Here is a 19,446-nt window from a genome sequence, read left to right as displayed (position 1 = left end):
ACAACAGAGTACTCATTCTTCTCGAGCGCGCATGGAACTTTCTCCAGAACAGACCACATACTGGGTCACAAATAGGTCTCAACCGATACCAAAAGATTGAGATTATTCCCTGCATATTCTCAGACCACAATGCTCTAAAACTGGAACTCAATCACAAGAAAAAATTTGGCAGAAATTCAAACACTTGGAAGCTAAAGACCACTCTGCTCACGAATGTTTGGGTCAACCAGGAAATCAAAGAAGAACTTAAACAATTCGTGGAAACCAATGAGAATGAAAACACATCAGTCCAAAACCTATGGGATACTGCAAAGGTGGTCGTAAGGGCGAAATACATAGCCATCCAAGCCTCACTCAAAAAAATAGAAAAATCCCGAATTCACCAACTAACTCTACACCTTAAAGAACTAAAGAAACAGCAACAAACGATGCCTAAGCCACACATTAGAAGAGAAATAATTAAAATTAGAGCAGAGATCAATGAATTAGAAACCAGAAACACAGTAGATCAGATCAACGAAACTAGAAGTTGGTTCTTTGAAAGAATTAATAAGATCAATAAACCACTGGCCAGACTTATCCAGAAGAAAAGAGAAAGGACCCAAATTAATGAAATTATGAATGAAAGGGGAGAGATCATGACTAACACCAAGGAAATAGAAACAGTTATTAGAAATTATTATCAACAACTATATGCCAATAAACTGAGCAATCTGGATGAAATGGAGGCCTTCCTGGAAACCTATAAGCTGCCAAGACTGAAACAGGAAGAAATTGACAACCCGAATAGGCCAATAACCAGTAACGAGATTGAAGCAGTGATCAAAAACCTCCCAAAAACAAGAGTCCAGTGCCTGATGGATTCCCTGGGGAGGGAATTGTACCAGACATTCAAAGAACAAATAATAACCTATTCTACTGAAGCTGTTTCAAAAAATAGAAACAGAAGGAAAACTTCCAAACTCATTCTATGAGGCCAGCATTACCTTAATCCCCAAACCAGGCAAAGACCCCATCAAAAAGGAGAATTTCAGACCGATATCCCTGATGAATATGGATTCCAAAATCCTCAACAAAATCCTAGCTAATAGGATCCAAAAATACATTAAAAGGATCATCCACCACGACCAAGTGGGATTTAACCCCGGATGCAAGGGTGGTTCAACATTCGCAAATCAATCAATGTGAGAGAACACATTAATAAGAGGAGGGAGAAGAACCATAGGGTCCTCTCAATTGATGCAGAAAAAGCATTTGACAAAATACAACATCCTTTCCTGATTAAAACTCTTCAGAGTATAGGGTTAGAGGGAATATTCCTCAAGTTCATAAAATCCATCTATGAAAAACCCACAGCGAATATCATCCTCAGTGGGGAAAAGCTGAGAGCCTTTCCCTTAAGATCAGGAACACGTCAAGAATGCCCACTCTCACCACTGTTGTTCAGCATAGTACTAGAAGTCCTAGCAACAGCAATCAGACAACAAAAAGAAATAAAGGTATTCAAATTGGCAAAGAAGAAGTCAAACTCTCTCTTTTCGCAGACGACATGATACTTTATGTGGAAAACCCAAAAGACTCCACCCCCAAATTACTAGAACTCATCCAGCAATTCAGTAATGTGGCAGGATACAAAATCAATGCACAGAAATCAGTTGCTTTCTTATACACTAACAACGCAACTGTAGAAAGAGAAATTAGAGAAACGATTCCATTTACAATAGCACCAAAAACCGTAAGATACCTCGGAATAAACCTAACCAAAGAGGTAAAGGATCTATACTCTAGGAACTACAGAACACTCATGAAAGAAATTGAAGAAGACACAAAAAGATGGAAAAATATTCCATGCTCATGGATCGGAAGAATAAACATTGTTAAAATGTCTATGCTACCCAGAGCGATCTATACCTTCAATGCCATCCCGATCAAAATTCCAGTGACATTTTTCAAAGTGCTGGAACAAACAATCCTAAAATTTGTATGGAATCAGAAAAGACCCTGAATCGCCAAGGAAATGTTGAAAAAGAAAAACAAAGCTGGGGGCATCACGTTGCCCAATTTCAAGCTATATTACAAAGCTGTGATCACCAAGACAGCATGATACTGGCACAAAAACAGACATACAGACCAATGGAACAGAATAGAGAACCCAGATATGAACCCTCAACTCTATGGTCAAATAATCTTCAACAAAGCAGGAAAGAATATCCAATGGAAAAAAGACAGTCTCTTCAATAAATGGTGCTGGGAAAATTAGACAGCTATATACAGAAGAATAAAACTCGACCATTCTCTAACACCACACACTAAGATAAACTCAAAGTGGATGAAAGACCTCAATGTGAGACAGGAATCCATCAAAATCCTAGAGGAGAACATAGGCAGTAACCTCTTTGACATCGCCCACAGCAACTTCTTCCAAGATACATCTCCAAAAGCTAGTGAAACAAAAGCAAAAATGAGCTTTTGGGACTTCATCAAGATAAAAAGCTTCTGCACAGCAAAGGAAACAGTCAACAAAACAAAGAGGCAACCCACAGAATGGGAGAAGATATTTGCAAATGACACTACAGATAAAGGGCTGGTATCCAAGATCTATAAAGAACTTCTCAAACTCAACACCCAAAAAACAAATAATCAAGTCAAAAAGTGGGCAGAAAATATGAAAAGACACTTCTCTGAAGAAGACATACAAATGGCTAACAGACACATGAAAAAATGTTCATCATCATTAGCCATCAGGGAAATTCAAATCAAAACCACACTGAGATACCACCTTACACCAGTTAGAATGGCAAAAATGGACAGGGAAAGAAACAACAAATGTTGGAGAGGTTGTGGAGAAAGGGGAACCCTCTTACACTGTTGGTGGGAATGCAAGGTGGTACAGCCACTTTGGAAAACAGTGTGGAGGGTCCTCAAAAATTTAAAAATAGAGCTACCCTATGACCCAGCAATTGCACTACTGGGTATTTACCCCAAAGACACAGATGTCGTGAAAAGAAGGGCCATATGCACCCCAATGTTCATAGCAGCAATGTCCGCAATAGCCAAACTGTGGAAAGAGCCGAGATGCCCTTCAACAGATGAATGGATAAAGAAGATGTGGTCCATATATACAATGGAATAATACTCAGCCATCAGAAAGGATGAATACCCAACTTTTACATCAACATGGATGGGGCTGGAGGAGATTATGCTAAGTGAAATAAGTCAAGCAGAGAAAGTCAATTATCATATGGTTTCACTTATTTGTGGAACATAAGGAATAGCATGGAGGACATTAGGAGAAGGAAGGGAAAAATGGGGGGGATTGGAGGGAGAGATGAACCATGAGAGACTATGGACTCTGAGAAACAAACAGGGTTTTAGAGGGGAGGGGAGAGGTGTTGGTTAGCCCAGTGATGGGTATTAAGGAGGGCACGTACTGTATGGAGCACTGGGTGTTACACGAAAACAATGGATCGTGGATCACCACATCAAAAACCAATGGTGTATTGTATGGTGACTAATATAATAAAAAAATCTAGTAGAGAGTATATTAATAGTTCATATAAGAGGATGTACACAAGACTTTAAAACATAGGAAGTTCATCAACTTATGCATAATAATAACAATGCAAATTGGAACTATACTCAACTTTTACTTGTTAGATTGGAAAAATTCCAAAAAGCTGATAAAGTAACTGTTGGTGAGATTATTGGGAAATAGGCACAATCACACCACGTTGGTGTAGATCCCCTGTACCTTACAATTTTCATGTGTGCCTTTTCGTGGTTATGTTTTCATCCCTTCTCCCAGAGATTACTACCATCCTGCCTTTTGTGGTGTTATTTTACTTTTCTTTCAATCAAAGGACAGGTATTGATGAGCACCTACTATGTGCCAGATGTGTAACTATTACCAGTGTTTTAACCTTTATAGAGATAAATGAAATCCTACTGAATATATTTTCTGCGACTTGCTTTTTTTCAGCTTTATGTTTTTATGATTCAGCCATGTTCCTGCATGCATGTAATTGTAATTTAATTGCTTTGTTGTACTCTGGTATATGAATATGGTATAATTATTCATTCTACAGTAGATATTTAGATTATTTGCCCTTTTTTTGCCTCCTATAAGCAATGCAGCCATGAACATTCTTGTACATATCTCCTGATAGAGTTCTAGGAGTGGAATAGTTGGGTTGTAGAGATCTGCTTGTACTTCCTTAGCTTTATTAGGTAATGCCGTAATGTTTTACAAAGTAGTTGTACTAAAATATACTCCCCAAAGTAATATAGTTTCCATTTTTCTGTCTTCTTCCCAACACATAGTATTGTCAGCTTTTTAAAGTTTTGTCTGTTATTGAGTGTGAAATAGCTTCTAGTTCTCTTAATTTGTGTTTTCCTAATTGCTCGTAAGATTGAGCACCTTTTCATGTATTTATTGGCCATGTTTCTTGTTTGAAGTTGCTGTTGATGTCTTTTGCTCATTTTCACTTTAAGTATTTATTTATATGGAATGAATTAAGTTAGGAGAATAAAAAGTACATCATAGGAAATACAGTCAGTGGTATTTAGTTACATGGTGACAGATGGTAGCTACACTTGTGGTGAGCACAATATAACTTAGAGTTGTTGAATCACTATGTTGTACACCTGAAACTAATGTAACATTGTGTGTCAAGTATACTAAAAAAAAAAAAAAAAAAAAAGGACCTTAAAAAAGATACATGCATCCCTGTTTATTGCAGCTTTACAACAGCTAAGATACGGAAACAACCCAAGTAACCAATGATAGATGAATGGATAAAGATGCAGTGTATATATATGCAATAATACTCAGCCATAAAAAAGCATGAAATCTTGCCACTTACAAAAACATGGATAGGCCTAGAGGGAATTATGCTAAGTGAAGTAAATCAGAGAGAGAAAAACAAACACCATATGATTTCACTTAGATGGGCCCCTGTCTGGCTTAGTCCATAGAGTATGTAACTCTTGATCTCAAGAGTCTTTTTTTTTGTTTTTAAGATTTTATTTATTTATTTGAGACAGAGAGAATGAGAGAGAGAGAGAGCGCACATGAGAGGGGGGAGGGTCAGAGGGAGAAGCAGACTCCCTGCCGAGCAGGGAGCCCGATGCGGGACTCGATCCAGGGACTCCAGGATCATGACCTGAGCCGAAGGCAGTCGCTTAACCAACTGAGCCACCCAGGCGCCCTCCTTGGTTAAATTTATTCATAACTGGGAGTCCTCACCCATTTTGTCCATTGGCAATTATCTGGCAACCATTACTTTGTTCTCTGTATTTATAGGTCTGATTCTGTTTTTTGTTTATTCATTTGTTTTTGTTTTTTAGATTCTGCATATGAGTGAAATCATATGGTATTTGTCTTTCTCTAACTTATTTTACTTAGCATAATACTTCCTAGGCCCATCCACGTTGTCAGAAATGGCACGATCTCATTTTTTATGGCTTACTAATATTACATTGTGTGTATGTATATGTGTGTATGTATACGCGTATATATACATAGACACACACACACACACACACACACACACACTACATCTTCTTTATCCATTCATCTATGGATGGACACTTGGGTTGCTTCCATATCTTGGCTATTGTGAATAATGTTGCAGTGAGCATAGGACTGCATATATCTTTTTGAATTAGTGTTCTCATTTTCTTCTCGTAAATAACACAGAAGTGGAATTACTGGATTGTATTGGATTTCTGTTTTTAACTTTTTGAGGAACGTCCATACTGTTTTCCATAGTAGATGTACCAATTTGCATTCCCACCAACAGGGTTCCCTTTTCTCCACATCCTCACTAACACCAGTTACTGTCTTTTGAAATTAGCCATCCTGACTGGTGTGAGGTGATATCTCATTGTGGTTTTGATTTGCATTTCTTTGATGATTAGTGATGTTGAGCATCTTTTCGTGTGTCGGCCCTCTGTGTGTCTTTTTTGGAAAAATGTCTATTCAGGTCCTCTGCCCATTTTTAATCAGATTTTCTTTGGTGTTGATGTATTTGAGTTCTTTGTATATTTTGGATATTAACCCTTTATGGATAACAGCAGTTGCACATATCTTCTCCCATTCATTAAGTTGTTTCTTTGTTCTGTTGATGGTTTCCTTCACTGTGCAAAAGCTTTTCAGTTTGATGTAGTCCCAGTTATTTATTTTACTTATTTTGTTTACGTTGCTTGAGGAAAGAGCTTCACAGAGATATTAAGACCCATGTCCAAGACTTGACTGCCTGTGTTTTCTTTTAGGAGTTTTATGGCTTCAGGTCTTAACACTGAGGTTATTAAACCATTTGAGTTCATTTTTGTATATGGTGTGAGAAAGTGGTTCAGTTTCATTCTTTTGCATTTACCTATTGCGTTTACTACCTATGCCTGAGGAGAGAGCTTCACAAAGGTAATAAGACCCATGTCCAAGACTTGACTGCCTATGTTTTCTTTTAGGAGTTTTATGGCTTCAGGTTGAGGTTATTGAACCATTTTGAGTTCATTTTTGTATATGGTGTGAGAATATTACGTTTATCTGCTGCATTCCAATACCATTTTGGAACCGGTTTTTTAATATGGTATGACGGGTCTCATTTAGGGAGTGATGTAGTCACTTCTATGAATAATCAACTGTCTCACTATCATTTAGTGAATAGTTTTCCCTTCTCCCACTGATCATCAGCAGAGTCACTTATCACCTATGTCACGGTCTGTTTTTGTATCTCCATTTTATATATCCAGAAGTCAATTTGTTGAACCTTGCACTAATTACTACATTATCATAATCATTATTATGGCTTTATATTAAAACTTGATATCTGCTTTGGGAATTCCCCTTACATTTTTCTTTCATAGTGTCTTGGCAGTTTGGCTGTCTCGGATACCTCATGCATAAGAAACAGCTTGTTATGTTTGATAAAAAATGCTCTTGGGACTTCAGAATTGCATTGAATGTGTAGAACAATTTAGGAAGAATTGACATCTTAATATATTGAGTCTTCCTATCTGAATTTTGGCATCTTCATTTATTTAGATCTCATTTAATGTCTTCAAATAAAATGTTATAACTTCACATCTTTGCTCAGGCACTTCTTTTGTTGGATTTGTTTCGTAGGTACCTTATACTTTTTTTTTCCTATTACAATTATTTTTAAATTTGCTTTTTCTGCCTATTTGTTGTTGGGGTATAGAAATACAAGTTAGAAAAAAATTGATCTGTAGTAGGCTTTCTTGGTTAAATTCTTACCTTTCAGAAAATTTGTCTGCAAATTTTTTCAGGCTTCATATGCAGATGATCATTTCATGTGCATGTTTCTTATTTTAATGTCTGACCAGAATGTTTAGTACAGCATTGAGTAGAAGCATTAATACTGGGTGAGCATGCTTCTATTCCCAATTTTAAAAGAAATGCTTCTAATATTTTTCCATATTTGCTTTGTATTTTTGGTAAAACACATTTTTTTTAGTTTCTAGAAGTTTTCTTCTGTTTTGCTAATCTGTATGTGAGGGCTGAATTTTATCAAATGCATCATCTATTGTGGGATAATTTTCTCATTTCATAGGTTGATTAATAAATTATATCTATACATTTTTCCTACTTATTTGTTCATTTTTTAAAGTTTATTTAAGTAATCTCTACACCCAGTGTGGGGCTTGAACTCATGACCCCGAGATCAAGAGTCAGATTTTCTTCTGACTGAGCCAGCCAGGTGCCCCCATTTTTTCCAGTTTAAACTCACTTGCATTACTGAGATAAATCCATCCTGGTGCATTTTGATAATGTTTGTCAAGGACTGTGAAGGCCCTGAGATTTTTTTTTTTTTTTAAGATTTTATTTATTTATTTGACGGAGACAGAGAGAGGGAACACAGGCAAGGGGAGTGGGAGAGGGAGAAGCAGGCCACCCGCTGAGCAGGGAACCTGATGCGGGGCTCGATCCCAGGACCCTGGGATCATGACCTGAGCCGAAGGCAGACGCCCAACGACTGAGCCACCCAGGCACCCCAAGGCCCTGAGATTTTACTCTACTAATAAGTTAATAAGTTAGCCAATTTTTGTTTGATGGATAGTGGCAGAAGACAGTGAGACTCCTGGGTCAGAGACAAAGAATGGTATCACTTCAGACAACAAGATGGGCCCAGACATGTGCTTTGTACACAGTGAGTTTGCATTGGAACTGAGTAGTTCATGTCCAACACTCCAGCACTTTTCAAGCAAGCACCGAATACTGTAGTGAGCAGCAAAAAACTAGTTCTGATTCCCCAGGGGGGCAAAGAGTTACATGGAAATATTGCTGTGGTTGCCTTAACCTGTTTAGTTGCCTATATAACTAGCTATAGAAACTGCTCAGTATCAGACTCATAGGCCTCAGAATCTGTCACACTCACCAGGAATGAAGAGGGAAGCACAGGTCCCTGGTGGACTGCCTCTCCCAACAAAAAAAATTTTAGGAATTTTAAACATATGCTCATGAACAAGACAGACCTAAGTAAGGTTCTTAATCAGTTCTCTTAAAGAGTTTGTATAAGATTGAACTAATGTGTTCCTTGAAATTTTGGTAGAATAATTCTATAAAACTCTCATTGCCAGTTGTTTCTTTGTGGAAGATACTTAAATACCACCCCAGTATATTTGTAGTTACAAAAACCATTGACGATTGTTAGTCAGTTCTGTTGGACTGTATGTGTACTATTGGAATTTGTTAGCTTTTTAATTTTTCAAATTTATTTGCATGAAAGTTCGTAATGTTGTCTTGATATATTTTTAGACTCTGTTCTGTTTATAGCTGTATCACCCACTCTTCATTTCTAACATTGCTTATTTGTGCTATTTTTTTCTGGTGTAGCCTCCCCAGGGATTTTGTCAGTTATGTTATTTTCATTGAATCAATGTTGCCTTTTATTTTTCAAAAACTGGTTCATTTCTGTGTTTCTTTATTCTGTTTTGTCTAGATATATATTTTCCTTTTTTCTCTTTTTAAGTTGGATATATGGTTTAGTTTATACTTAGATTTTCTTATTTTATGTAAGCATTTAAGTAAGGCTATAAATATGCCTATTTGGCTCTTTTTGTTGTTGTTGCATCCCACAATTTTGATACGAAGTATTTTCATTTTTGTTTTGGCCTAAGTACTTTTAATATAGGTTATCATATCTTCTTTGACCCATTAATTATTTAACATTTCCATTCATACATGATTTTAAATATATCTTTTTTTTAATTGTTAGCGTTAAAGTTAACTGCATTATACGCAGTTAGGGTAACCTGTATGAACCCATTCTTTGACATTTGTTGATTCTTCTTTATGACCTAGTATGTGATCAATTTTTGTAAATGTTTTACTGCATCAGAAAGAATATTGTTTTTCTAATTGTTGGGCACAGGTCTATATATTTGTCCATTAGGTCAAATTTGTTGCTCAGATTTTTTATCTCTTTGCAAATTTCTGACTCTTTGCTCTTTTAGTAATTAAGGTGATTAATGCTAAAATTTCCACTAAAATTGTGGATTTGCTCATTTCCCCATGTAGTTCACTCAGCTTTTGCTTTATATCCTTCGAGATAATTTTATTAGGTATATCACCTACACCTATATATTGCTGTATATTTGCTGTATTGTATATATTGCTAAACCATCTAGTGAATAGAATCTGATATTAGGTAGTGTGAGCCTCTTCCTCCCTTGTTAAATATTTTTATCTATGGTCTATGTTGTCTAATATTACAGCTGTGCAAGTTTTCTTTTGGTTAATGTTTGTCTAATATATCTTTTCTCATCTGTTTACTTTCAACCTTTCTGTGTACTTACGCTTAGGTGTATCTCTTACAAATAGTATATAGCTGGACTTTGCCTTTTTTTTTTTTTTTAAAGATTTATTAGAGAGAGAGCACGTGTGCAAGCAGGGGGAGGGGCAGAGGGAGAGGGAGACAAGCAGACTCCCTACTGAGGCAGGGGGAGCCCAGTGTGGGACTCGATCCCAGGACTCTGAGATCATGAACTGAGCTGAAATCAAGGGTCCAGTGTTTAACCGACTGAGCCCCCCAGGCACCCCTGGACTTTGTTTTTAATCCATTCTGACTTTATTTTGTTTTTAATGTGGGTTCAGATCAGTTGCCTCACATATATTGTAATTATGGATTTTTTAAATTATACTATCCTACCTTTTGATATCACTCTGTGGTTATGTAGCATGAGATCTCCAACTTTGTGATTATTTTTCACGTTTGCTTTTATACCTTTAGATGCTATACATTTCCATACAAATTTTCAAATCAGCTTATTATTTTTGCAAAATATCCTGCTAAAATTTTTTTCGGGCTTGTGATGAACACCTAGATCAGTCTGAGGAGATTCATTCAGTTTCTTAATCTTGAGACTTAAGATTGTGTTTTCCAATCTATTAATACAGTATATCTCTTCATTTATGCAGGCCTTCTTTACTTTCTTTAATGCTTTATAGTTTTCAGCATGCGGATCTTATAAATATTTTGCGGTATTTATACTTGATATTTTTGATGCTGTTGTAAATGGTAGTGCTTTTTAAATTTCCTGTTACTCATTGATGTTATAGAATTAAAATGCAGTTGATTTTTAAATATATTGACCTGGTCTCTCTCAACATTTGTAAACTTTTACAAACTTTTAGTCTGTGAATAGAGACTGTTTCAGTTCTTCCTTTCTGTTACATATTCTTTTAATTTGTTTCCTTATCACATTGGTGATAGTATTAGGAGAGTATTAAATACATGTGATGAGAGTGCACATCCTTGCCTTGTTCTCAATTTTAGGGAAAAACACTCAGTCTCTCACCATTAATATATCAGTGACAAGTTTGTTGGTAGATGCTTTTTCAGGTTAAATAAATTTTCTTCTATTTCATATTTGCTTGAAGGTTTTGTCATTGATGCAAGTCGAATTTGGTCAAATACTTTGTGTGTGACTGTAGAGATGATCATGTAACTTTTCTTCTTTAGTCTGTTTATATGTTGAATTACATTAATGATTTTCAGATGTTGAACCAGCCTCTATTCCCATTTTAAAAATGACTTGGTGATTATGTATTCTCACTCTAATATATTGAGATATATTATCTAAATATATACACTAGTATATATCTAAATGTATACTATTTTATTGAGGATTTATACATTAATGATCATAAGCCATATTGTGTAGTGCTTTTCTTACAATGTCTTTGCTTTCAGAATACTGGTGACCTCATAAAATGAGTTCGAAAGTGTAACTAACACTTCTTTTTTCTGGAATAGTTTGCATAACATTTGTATTACTGCTTTCTTAAATGGTTGGTAGAATTTTCCAGTAAAACCATATGGACCTGGAATTATCTTTGTTGAAAAGTTTTTAACTAATTCAATTTCTTTCATCGATAAAGGACATTGAGATTATCCATTTCTTAGTATAGACACTCTAGCTCTTTTCTGTTTGCGTGGCATACATTTTTCTATTCTTTTACTTTCAATCTACTTGTGTCTTTGAATGTATAGTGTATCTTTTGTGGACAGCATATAATGAATTATGTTTTATTCATTCTGCTAATCTCTGCATTTTAATCAGAGTTTAATCCACTTATACTTAATGTATTTGCTGATAAGGTAGGATTTTTGTCGCCATTTTGCTATTTTCTATGTCTTAGTGCCTTCTTGTTCCTCTGCTTCTCAATTAATGCCTTTTTTTTGTGTGTTAAATGAATATTTTCCAGTGTACCAATTTCATTCCCTTTTTTCTTTTGCTATATTATATTGAGCTATTTTCTTAGTGATTACTCTGGGGGTTGAAATTAACATCTTATTTATAGTATTCTTAATTTGGATTAATATCAACTTAAATAATATAAAAAAACTTTGCACCTGTAGCTCCATTCACTTCTCATTTATGCTGTTATTGTCATAAGTATTATCTTTGTACATTGTGTGGCCATCAACATAGATTTATCATTTTTGCTGTATGCAGTTGTCTCTTAGATTGAAAATGATAAAACCACTAATTATATTTATGCTGTCTTCATAGATACCTATGTAGTTACTTTTATTGGTACTCTTTATTTTTATCATATGGATTCAAGTTACCATCCAGTGTCCTTTCATTTCATCCTATAGGAATCCCTTTCATATTTTCTGTAGTGCCGATCTAGTCACAAACTCATTCAGTTTTTGTTTATCTGGGAATGTCTTAATTTCTCCTTCATCTAAGAAGGATATTTTTGCTAGATATAGAATTCTTAGTTGACAATTTTTTTCTTTTAGCACTTTGAATATGTCATTCTTCTACGTTTTGGCCTCTGTAGGTTTTTGTTTTTTGTTTTTTGTTTTTTTAAGATTTTATTTTTAAGTAATCTCTACACCCAACACGGGGCTTGAACCTATGACCCTGAGATCAAGAGCTACATGTTCTACTGACTGAGCCATTGAAATCTGTTCAGTTTAGTGTTCAGCTTCTGACTTGTGCAAGCCTCAAGATGAGGAAGAGGTGAGAGCTTAGGCTGTTTTTAGGTCTTTCCTAAGCATGTGCAAAGCTGACCACATTTACAGTTTTCTAGATAACCTGGAATATATCAGAACTTTTCAAAGCCTTTAGTGACATCTTACTCCCAAGCTTTTCTTTTAAGCATTTAGGTTAGTCTTTTGTTTGCCTTACCTGTTTCCATGACCTCAGACAGGCATAAGTTAAATCATTTACCAGTAATAGTTTCCTCAAACATGCCCTTACACCCTCTCCCCCCTTCAGGTGGAAGGCTTTTAGCACTTGGCAAGAGTCAAGGAACTGCCACCACACAAGTCAGATAAATGGCTACTTTTGGGAATGAGGTTTTGAAAGGCTCTAGCTCAATTTTGGTTGCCAGGTTGCCAGGCTGCCTTGGCAGTGAAGGGACTAGAAGAAGGCAAAACTCCACAAATTACTGTCCTTACCCATATTCTGCCATTTTGCTCTTATGAAGGAGCACATTTTTGGAGGTCCTTACTCTGCCATTTTTGGCTGAGTTTTCTATCCATTTCTTTTTGAGTGAGGTGTGATATTTTCTTTCAAGGAATTTGGTCATTTTTCTGTTATTGAACTTAAGAACAAAGTTTTCTTAGTATTCCCTGTCCTGATGGCCCAAGATCTATTATTTAATTCTTGTATTTATTGAGTTGTGTCTTTTTTTTTTTCTTGATCAAGTGTAGGTTTATCAATTTTTTTTGTCTCTTTTTCGAAGTACCATGTTTAGGTTCAGTAGTAGTCTCATGTTTTTGGTTGTAAATTTTATCGATTTCTGCTCTTTATTATTTCTTTCTGGTTTCTTTGGGGTTCATTTGCTCTTCTTTTTTAAGATTGTTAATATGGAAGTTAAGTCATTGATTTTAGATTTTTTTTTCCTGTATAAGGATTTAATGCTATAAACTTCCCTCTAGACACTGACTTAGGTTCATCTTACAATTTTGATAATGTATTTTCATTTAAATTAAAATTTTTTGTGACTTTGTCTTTAACCCATAGATTACTTAGAAGTATGATGTTTAATTTCAAAGTACTTGGAGATTTTCTAGTTCTCTGTTGTTGTTTTCTGGTTTTTTTTTTTATGGTCAGTATGCTCTGATTTCATTTCTTTTAAACATGTTACAGTTTTTCTGGCCCAGAATATGGTCTGTCTTGGTGAAATGTTCCTGTACACTTGAAAAGTTTGTATATTTTCCTCTTTTTGAGTACAGTATTACATAAATATCAGGTCAAGTTGGTTGGCGTGTTTTTCTGATCTCCATCTTTACTTCCTTTGTTTACTTTTTTGTTAACTAGTGGAGGAGTGTTGAAGTCTTGAATACCATTTTGTACCCTTTGAAAATACTCCCACTGTATTCCAGCTTCCATTCTTGCTAATGAATTTGATTGCCATTACCATGTTTTTTGTTTTGGTTTTGTTTTAAGTAGTTGGTTATTTTCCTTAATAGGTTTTATAGTTTTCTACTTGCAATTGGCATTCTCTAGTTTGCAGTACAAAGTAAAATGAAGTCCTTTCATATACTTCTTTGTATACATTGTGCTGCTTGGGTCAGTTTATTCTTTTTTTTTTTTTTTTTCCCAGTTTGAATTCTTTTTTTTTTAAATTTTTTATTGTTATGTTAATCACCATACATTACATCATTAGTTTTTGATGTAGTGTTCCATGATTCATTGTTTGTGCATAACACCCAGTGCTCCATGCAGAACGTGCCCTCTTTAATACCCATCACCAGGCTAACCCATTCTCCAACCCCCCTCCCCTCTAGAACCCTCAGTTTGTTTTTCAGAGTCCATCGTCTCTCATGGTTCATCTCCCCCTCCGATTTCCCCCACTTCATTAGTTTATTCATTTTTAAAAAGTTTATCTTTTGAAAGTTTGCAGCCTTTTTCTTTTTAAATAATGCATCTTCTCACTTCTTTCCAAACTCTCTTTCTGGCTAGGACTTAGGCTGTGTTTACTGTTTGCTGCTGTTGTATATCAGAGTCTAAAATTTCCTTCATTTTTCTTGTTTTTATCTCCTCTGTTGCCTTTGGGTTTTCCCAGAGACTCTGAGGCTTATAGTTCCATTTACCATAATCATCTTATTACACAGGAGCAATACTGAAGTGGTTGTAAGATGTGGAAAGAGAGGAAGAGTCCTGTAGTTTTATGATTAGGTCTCAGTCTTTTAATGGGCCTTTGAGTTAGATATGCTCCTTTCTACTCTCTCTGCCCCAAATCAGGCTAGAGGGGGCTGGAGTGTGGGGTATTTATTTGAAGTTAAATGGTAAAGCCTCACCTGATTATATTCTGGTAAAAAGTTTTCCTTGCATGCAGGACTTGTTAAGGAGAGCATTACCCCCTCCCCCCCCCCCCCTTTCCCACCAGAAGCACAAGGGGAATTTTTTTCCAGTCTTTATATTAAAAACCTGGTGGGGCTCTTGGAGATAAAACTCAGGGAAGTGTTAGAGGCTCCTAAGATTGGGTCCCTTTGATTTTTTTTTTTAACTCTCAAGCTAATTTTCTCCAAGCCTCCACCAGTTTGTCAGTTATGACTCAAAGTGTGCTAACTGATACTAGTTCCATTTCTGGGCTTTTGTATCCGGACTTTTGCTGCCACTCGGCTGTGATTTTCTATATCTGCTTGTTTGTGTTCAGGGCAGCAGTTTGCCTTATGACTTCAGTTGTGGAGTTCTTTATATGTTGAGCCAGAGACCCAACTCCTGTTCTCTATTTCTAGAGCTCTAATTTAATATATGTTAAGATTTCTTATCTAACTCACATATCTGTTACTGTCTCCTACTTTATATCTTTTTGACTCTTGGTGATGCATTTTTGGTAGTTTCTTTGAATGTATTTTTTCTCTTCACTAATTTTATTTTTAGTTGTGCCTGATGTACTGCCTAACTCATTGATCATAGTTTTTTTCCCCCTAATACTTTGAGTTATAGTTATATATAGTAAAATACGAAATGTTTTAGTACGTACTGTGACTAATTTTGATAAAAGTATACACGTGTTACCACTGCCTACCTTAAGATATAGAGCATTTTTGTCACACCAGGAAATTTCCTTTTTCTCTTTCAAGTGAATTGGAAACTGCCAACCAGATTTTCACCACAGTTGAAATATACCAGCAATATGAGAGTTCCAAGTACTCTACATTTTTTTTTTAATCACTTTCTGGTCAATATTTTTAAATTTTAGCCATTCTGCTGAGTTTGTGTGTTGAAGATTTTGTTTGCTTCAGTAGTTAAAACCTTTGTTTCTGGAAGTTCCATGGTTTTTGTCTTTTGAAATCTGTTTGCAAGACTGTTGTTTCATGCCTGTCTCAACAAATTCCTCCTTTATTTCTTAAGGGAATATATAGACTGTTAACAATAGCTTTTTTTTTTTTATATTTGATACATTTGTACTGTTAGTACTCAGATATTCCTGATCACCATAATGAAAAAATTCTTATTTTCTTCTCACATTTCACTAACTCATGTTTGTACAAGGTTTTCTTTTCACTTGAAATGTCTTCCTTTCTCCATATGTAATATAAATATTCTAACTAGGAAGACCCTCCCTTTTTTTTTTTTTATGATAGCATTCATTCTTTCTCATATAGGACTGTTTTGTCTTCAAAGAATAATGTAGAACTTACAAAGGTTAATTCAGGGTGTTGAATTGTGATATTACTTCAGAATTGACTAAGATTAATAAGTACGTTTATATATGTGATTTTGGCAAACAACTTGTAGATATATAGTATAAACAGTGAAATCGAGAAAGAACATTTTTGAAATCTTACGACGATCTTAACAGTATTTCTTTAGATTCACATAATTTCTTTAAATTTATGTAACCGACTAAATACTTTAAAATTCACTTTACAAAATTAGTATTTTATTGTGTACATTTGTCTGGTCTTACAGTTGTTAAGTCTTACAGATTTTATTTTTTTATTCTGCTTTAGGCAATCCTTTATCACAGGATATTCTCAATTTATACCAGGACCCAGATGGAACCCGAAAGCTACTGAACTTCATGCTTGACAATCTTGCAGGTAACTCTTTTTTTTTTTTTTTTTAGATTTTATTTATTTATTTGACAGAGAGAGAGATAGCGAGAGCAGGAACACAAGCAGGGGGAGTGGGAGAGGGAGAAGCAGGCTTCCCGCGGAGCAGGGAGCCGGATGTGGGACTCGATCCCAGGACCCTGGGATCATGACCTGAGCCGAAGGCAGACGCTTAACGACTGAGCCACCCAGGTGCCCCATTGCAGGTAACTCTTAATGATTAGTCAGTGAACTCTACGTGTATTACTACTAGCTAATATGTCACATGTTGCTTAAGAGCATCTGACTTTTTTTTTTTTTTTTAATAACTTCTCATAGTTTTAGAATTCTTCCTATTATGGGACATTCTTTTCATATACTGAGTGCTTTCTATTTACCAAGCAATATATTAGGAGCTTTAATTACATTATCTCATTTAATTTTTCTAAGAACCTAAGAGGTCCCAATTTTTACTGGTATTCTACAGATGCAAGTTCTGAGATTGGGAGAATAAATTAATTTTCCCAAGTTAACATAGCTGGTTAATGCCAGAGCTGTGAACCCAAGATTCTCTTGCTCTTAATCACAAATACATAGTTATTAATTGTTTGAATTTGATGGAGATTACGTGGATCCCATACACTGTACACATTTTTTGTGCATGAAATTATTAGTTTGATTCACTACACAGTTGTGAAATTTTGCAAGCAGGATTTTGATCAAGAACACTAGAGCTATCTGACTAAAATAGTTATATTCCAAATGGAAATTTTTCTATATAAGGAATCTTTTAAGTATTTGACTTAAAACCTTTTTTTTTTTTGCTTAAGCACTCAAAATATGTATGTATGTATCTACACTCAAAGTATGTAGATGCTTAAATTCAGATCTTTTTCTTGGAATAATGTCTTTCTAAAATACAGAATCCTGAAACAGTGAGAGAGATCTAGATTCTAGCATGAGGCCATCATCACAGTATGTTGTTTATACTCTTTTTTTTTTTTAAAGAAAAGGGTGGAATTTAATCTTTATTTACAGGATATGTACTCTTTTTAATTCTCTCCATTATAGAAGACACCTACATACAAAATTTTTTTAAAATAGTAATATTTACAATAATGTAAAACTAAATTAATATCCTCTAAAATTTTTTGGCTATAAAGACTAAAATTTGATTGATGGGAGAGAGATAATAAACTTAAGGGGTCCTTTTAGTAATAAATTAAGAATATATGGCTAAGAGTTTAATTTAGCTATATGTGTGTGTGTGTGTATATTTATATATATATATATATAGTGTGTATATATATATATATATATATATATATATAGTGTTTGTGTGTGTATATATATAGTATGTGTACGCTATTTCCTTCCTGCTTTAAAAATACATATCTTCATTGTCTAAATAAATGTAGCCACTTGATCATTCATACGGCATGTATGTGGGGTGTATGTGTGTGTAATTTTTAAGGAGTTCTTCTATACTTTAGATAGAAGACATTTGTTGGTGTATATATTGCAAGTATCTTCTCCCATGCTATTGTTTGCCTTTCCTCTTTCTTAATTTGTCTTTTGATGAACAGAAAACATCTTAAATAATTGAATTTATTGATCTTTTCTAGTACGATATTGCTTTTGTGTCCTGTTTAAGAATTTTTCTCTACCTCAAGCTCAAGGATATATTTTCCTGTATCTAAAAATTCCATTTTTTACTTGTAACATTTAAAGCTGGTATCTTCCTAGAATTGCAATTTGTGTAACACAGGAGTCAATTTTCATAACTTTTTCATGATAATAGATTAAACTGACCTTGAGCCATTTATTGAAAAGACTGTCCTTTCATTACTGTTTTTTAGTGTCATCTTTGTCATAAATTGTCATTGTATGTATGGGTTTATTTCTGACGTTTTGTGTTCTCTATTCATTTCTAGTAGTCTTTTTTTTTTTTTTTAAAGATTTTATTTATTTATTTGACAGAGAGAGACACAGCAAGAGAGGGAACACAAGCAGGGGGAGTGGGAGAGGGAGAAGCAGGCTCCCCGCTGAGCAGGGAGCCCAATGCAGGACTCGATCCCAGGACCCTGGGATCGTGACCTGAGCCGAAGGCAGATGCTTAACGACTGAGCCACCCAGGCGCCCTCATTTCTAGTAGTCTTTATGGCAATATAACAGTGTCTTTAATTATGGTATTTTTATAAAATGTCTTAAGATTCAGTAGAGTAAGTCTCCCCTCTTGATTTGATTCTAAAGTCTAAGCTAGTTTTGCCCCATGCTTCCTTTACCTTGTATTTTCATTAAAATTGTTGGAATTGGCTTTTCTAATTTCTCCCCTCCCCAAAAGGTAGGGATTAAGGTTGAGAATATATTGAATCTATAGGTTGCTTTGGAAAGAATTGACATGTTTACAACACTGGATTTTCTAACCTAACAATGTTGGTTATTCGTTGATTTATTGTGCTTTCTCTAATTTCTCCCAGGATTGAGTTTTAGGTTTCTGTGTAGTGGTCTTCACAGTTTTCATTACATTTATTCTAGGTATTGACTTTTTTGATGCCCTCATAAACAGTCTTTTTGGAAATGAATCTTAATAAGATTATTATTGCTTATTTATGGAATATAATTGGGTTTTGTATATTTATTGGTATTTAGGTACCTTGCTGAACACTTGTAAATGCCTTTGGTAAATACATATTCAGCCACTTTGCTAAACTCTTTTTAATCCTAGTGTATTTTTATTTCAGTTTCTACAATTGTATCATCTGCGAATAATGACACTTTTATTACTCTCTAATTCTTGTATCTTTTATTTCTTTTTCTTGCCTTATTGCCCTTGCTAAAATCACCAGTAGATGCTAACTAAAAGTAGTGATAATTTGTCTAATTTCAAAATTTATTAGCTTTTAATAATTACAAA

The 19,446-nt window shown here is 34.9% G+C and overlaps 1 protein-coding gene across 6 annotated transcripts in view; it reads left to right on the top strand.

The window, feature by feature from the left end:
• The window catches only part of CNOT6L (CCR4-NOT transcription complex subunit 6 like), a 111,330-nt gene that overhangs the window by 51,509 nt on the left and 40,375 nt on the right, over window positions 1–19,446 (top strand). For all 6 annotated transcript variants that reach the window (XM_032400596.1, XM_032400593.1, XM_032400592.1 and 3 more), the window contains one exon: window positions 16,449–16,538. In XM_032400596.1, the coding sequence (XP_032256487.1) occupies window positions 16,449–16,538 (90 nt within the window). The remainder of the gene's footprint in view (window positions 1–16,448; window positions 16,539–19,446) is intronic.

This window comes from Phoca vitulina, unplaced genomic scaffold (genome assembly GCF_004348235.1).
Source record: "Phoca vitulina isolate PV1807 unplaced genomic scaffold, GSC_HSeal_1.0 scaffold3, whole genome shotgun sequence".
Lineage (NCBI taxonomy): Eukaryota > Metazoa > Chordata > Mammalia > Carnivora > Phocidae > Phoca > Phoca vitulina.
The sequence above is the reverse complement of the archived record's forward strand: the minus strand, read 5'-3'. Positions and strand labels throughout refer to the sequence as shown.